Consider the following 4,399-nt stretch of genomic DNA (forward strand, 5'->3'; position numbering starts at 1 on the left):
TGTCGTTTTCGATTTTTAATGCAAAATTTATTTTTCTATTGGTTGAAATATGGTTAAGTGTATAGATAATAGTGTTTTTTTATAGCAATGTATAAAATTAATTGTTTATTTAATTCGTATGCTGGAACCTAAAACGACACTTATAATAAAACAGAATGAGTATGAGCCACGGCTCTAAGTTAAAAGACTCTAAACGCTGACAGCGAATCTTAAATGATTTATCTTTCAAATTAACTCACAAGTGATTGGGTTGGTGTTGAAAAGAGAACTAAAGCCAATTAGTTTATTGATCATCGTCGTCTTGTACTTCGTCAAAGGTTATAACAAAATTGTTTTTTAGATGCATCTTTAATATGAAATAAATATTTTGTTTTGGCAACAAAAAGAAGGATCATTAATGGAGGAAGTTATTTTTTCCTTTTACAAAGCACGAAAAATGATGTACACGGTTAATTTTTAAAATTAGTGTGTAATCAAATATTATTTTTAATTTGTTTAAGACATGCGTCTTGCGCGGGATGAATATATTATATACAGATTATTTTTACGTATTATTATTTGTTTAACATTTTTTATATATTATGAAGCAAATTTATAAATGTATATTGAATCATTGAAAAACTATTAATTGTTACGTGCATAATTAAATTGACACAAATGCATAAATTAAAAAATATTATTTTTTATTTACAGTCATACATTTAAGTAATTATTTTCTCTATTTTTTATTTTATGTAATTAAATTAAAATAATATTAACATAGATATATAGTATATTATTATATGACTATATATTAAATGAAACTTCCTAATCATATGGTTTTATGAGCATTTGTATTTTTAACAAAACTATTAAAAGATTAATAACAAAACTATTAATGTGGAATTTTTAATATTTTTAATAATTTTATAATAATTCTTGAAAATTAAATGCAAATTTCAAAATTAAAATACTAAGTTCTAAATTTCAAAAGTTTAAAACCATTGAACACAAAATATTCAATGTTAAACTTTCAACAGTTTTCGTAATTTATAGTCGTTTTTAATAATTCAAAATATAACATATACGAAAAAGTCTAAATTTTTATTATATGATTAATATGATTGTTTAATTTATTTTGATAATATAAAATTAAACAAAAATAATCGAGGATATGTAAATTGTTATGAAATCTTTATTATTAAAATCACTAATTACTAAAATCATTAATTTTCAAATATATATTCTATTCACTTTTGGTAATTCCGTAGCTTTTATTTATGGAAATAATGAAAAATATTAATTGTAGATTGTTAATTAATTTATGGTTCGTTTAATTTTTTTTTGGCATCGTTTATGGTTAGTATAATAAAAATTATATAATTATAAGTTTAGTGGACCAACATATTTTTCTAGAGATTTTAAAAAGCATTCTAATGATAAAACCTGTTATAGCTAAAATGTTGTAAAGCTTCTTTTTTAATATAGAGAGGTATCATATTCCGTATGCATACAACTTATCTACTTGTAAGGAAAAGACAAAAATACAAAAATATGCAGGAGATGACATACATTCACATTATACTTATACGACTTTCTTGGGATTTGAGATTGAGAACATGTGAATAATCAATTTTACAAAACAGATGGAGTTAATTTTATAGTATTTTCTTGACTTTGACGAACTTTACGTACAACATAACCCTAGTTAAGAACACTGGAAATCCATGGTGCACCCCCTTGCTGCTTTACTTGGAGTATATGTTTATATTTGTATGCGTTTGTATATATATGCGTATAATTATTCATATATGTATATTCTAGGCATGCAGAAAATATGACACTAATTGATGCTTGTGATAGTTTCCTATATGCAGGGCCGGGCCTGAATAGAAGCATGTAAAGCATCTGCTTTAGGGCCGGACTATAATTATTAATTTTAGAAGCCAAAAGATACATAAGGTGGTCTTTGGTCTACCGGAAATGATGCAATATATTATCTAATGGAGGCCGGGTTTGAATCTTCTCTCTACACTTTCCAGTGTTTTTCATGTTTTTTTTAAAAGTAAAGTAAAGGACAAAAAAAAAATATTTTGCTTCTCGGCCGGTAATTCTCAGGTCCGGCCCTGTCATGGTGAAGGAGTCAAAACCCAAAATCATGTACACCAAAGTCTTGACAATAATCCTGAAACGTCCAATCCACGCCGTTGATTCTTTCCGGTGAACATATCGGAAAATCTGCTCCTGCGCAAGAAACATTATTATCATGATATAATGTTCCACCAACGTCATAGTTACTATCACTCCACGGAGTCTCAGCTTTAGTACTCTCATCTGACCATAAGTAGCTAAAAAATTCTTCATCATTATAAATGTTACTAAGTTGATGATTATCATTATCCATGGAACTGTTTTGATCAGTAATTGTGCTGATGCTTTCGTCTTCTGTTGTCGTCCCATTTGTCTCTATGTTTTTGGTGCTGCTACTCTTTGTAACCATTGAGATATCATCGGAAACTGAACAACTGTTTTTGGGGTTATCGGTACTATTAGGGTCTTGGTTTAGAGGTTGATGGGTCACAGGGTCGATTCCCATCTTAACAAGTTTTTTCTTGATGTGAGTGTTCCAATGGTTTTTTATTTCGTTATCTGTTCTTCCTGGTAATCTTGAAGCTATCTTAGACCACCTATAAATATTAGACAACCAATGGTTTTAAGAAAATATTAATCACAAGAATCTTATATAATATTTAACTAAGTGTTGGTGGAGAAAATTGTCAAAATAAGTCAACATAATTTTTCGAAGAGAAAAAGGTTATTTAACTTGAAGATTATTTCAGAGAAAAATAAATGCAAAAGATTGGCATAATTCACACACCATATATATACTAAACTTGTTGGATAATAATAGTATACATGCAATTTACTTTGCTTGAGATTGGTGACCGAGAGAATGAGAAAAAACATTTAATTTCTTATGGTTCCCGTAAAAATATATCATTCATAAAGAATTAATTAATTTTGTTTTCTATTTTTTATCATTTTTTTCTATAGAAAATAATAAAATAAAATTATTCCTCATTATTTTTGAGGAGGAACAATCATTTTCACTCATTCCTTTAATTTTATTCTTCTCCTTTCCATTTTTTGTATTTGTAAATCTCATTACTATGGACTATCCGTCTATCCCAACCAGGGTTTTGTATAAAATCTCTAGTTTCTGTTAAAACGTAAAATTTGAATTTCAACATAAATTTAAAACTTTTAAGCAAAAAAACAAAATTAAAAACTTTTAAGCTTCTGATAAGTGGAATTAACATATGATTAAGTACTTAGACTTACTTATTGCCAATATGAGCATGAAGATCGATGACAAGTTGTTCCTCCTCGTGAGAGAGAAGGCCTCTCCTCAAGTCAGGCCGGATGTAGTTGGTCCATCGGAGGCGACAGCTTTTCCCACAGCGGCGGAGACCGGCCAGCTTCGGCAGCGCACGCCAGCAACAATGGCCGTTGTTGAGTATGAAATTTATGAGCTTCTTGTCTTCCTCCGTCGTCCACGGCCCTTTCTTTACCCCTAGCTTGTCACAGCATGGCTGCCTCCCCATTAAATATTATTGCGTTTTTTCTTGCTATAGTGCTATTGTTGTTCCGTATGGTATGTTTTACTGTATGTATGTTTGAAGGGATTGTGAAATAAAAGAGAGTAGAGAGCTGAGAGAGCGGCGAAATAAAGTGATTGAGGATGGAAAGTATATACGGCTTGCAAGTTATGTCAAAAGCTTACCAAAGCTCACCCACCTATATATAACCTTCTGATCACACCTTTCCCCAAAATTGTGATTAAATAAAATAAATAACTTTGCATGTTAAAAATATAAGGGTTGTAATAAATCCTATTAATTCTAGCTCATAACCAAAATTTTAGTGGCATATGGCAAGAAATTCCAGAAAGTTAAATAGATGTAGAAAACGTCAAAAAAAATTGACAAGAATAAAGGAAACGTCAAAAGATGATGATAAACAAAAAAAATGGAGCACTAATAATTTTTTTTTTTAAATGGTTCACTAATAACGTTAAGGTTATCTACGATTTTATCAATCAATTGCATATGTTCTAGATCTGCGGGAGTTTAGTGGTGAGAACATTCCATAAGATAGATAAAAGCACAAAAAATTATAGAACTTTTACATAGCGAAAATGCATGTTATAAATGAAAATAAGAAGCACTGTTTTTCTCACCCCAAATTCAAGCGACAAATTTACTGGGTTGATATTTTATTTTGAGTTATTCTTAGGTTCACCAACCAATAGGATTTCGTTATTTCAAATTTGATATCTTTTTAAAAAGGAAACAAAATATTGGCAAATTATATTATGTTTTTAAAATAAAAAAGTAAAAAAATAGTAGTTACTGAAAAA

The 4,399-nt window shown here is 29.1% G+C and overlaps 1 protein-coding gene across 2 annotated transcripts; it reads right to left on the reverse strand.

Moving 5' to 3' along the window:
* Nucleotides 1-1,931: 1,931 nt before the first annotated feature.
* On the reverse strand, nucleotides 1,932-3,726 carry LOC106333295 (protein ODORANT1-like). 2 transcript variants are annotated; one of them, XM_013771757.1, is made up of 3 exons: nucleotides 3,322-3,726; nucleotides 2,319-2,666; nucleotides 1,932-2,223 (listed from the first exon to the last, which is right to left on the reverse strand). In XM_013771757.1, the coding sequence occupies exons 1-3, from the start codon at nucleotides 3,582-3,584 to the stop codon at nucleotides 2,136-2,138; spliced, it is 699 nt and encodes a 232-aa protein (XP_013627211.1). In that variant the 5' UTR covers nucleotides 3,585-3,726; the 3' UTR covers nucleotides 1,932-2,135. The 2 variants fall into 2 exon arrangements, with proteins under 2 accessions (XP_013627211.1, XP_013627209.1); XM_013771755.1 differs by having other exon boundaries at nucleotides 1,932-2,666.
* Nucleotides 3,727-4,399: the final 673 nt, after the last annotated feature.

Source organism: Brassica oleracea, chromosome C3, assembly GCF_000695525.1.
Source record: "Brassica oleracea var. oleracea cultivar TO1000 chromosome C3, BOL, whole genome shotgun sequence".
Lineage (NCBI taxonomy): Eukaryota > Viridiplantae > Streptophyta > Magnoliopsida > Brassicales > Brassicaceae > Brassica > Brassica oleracea.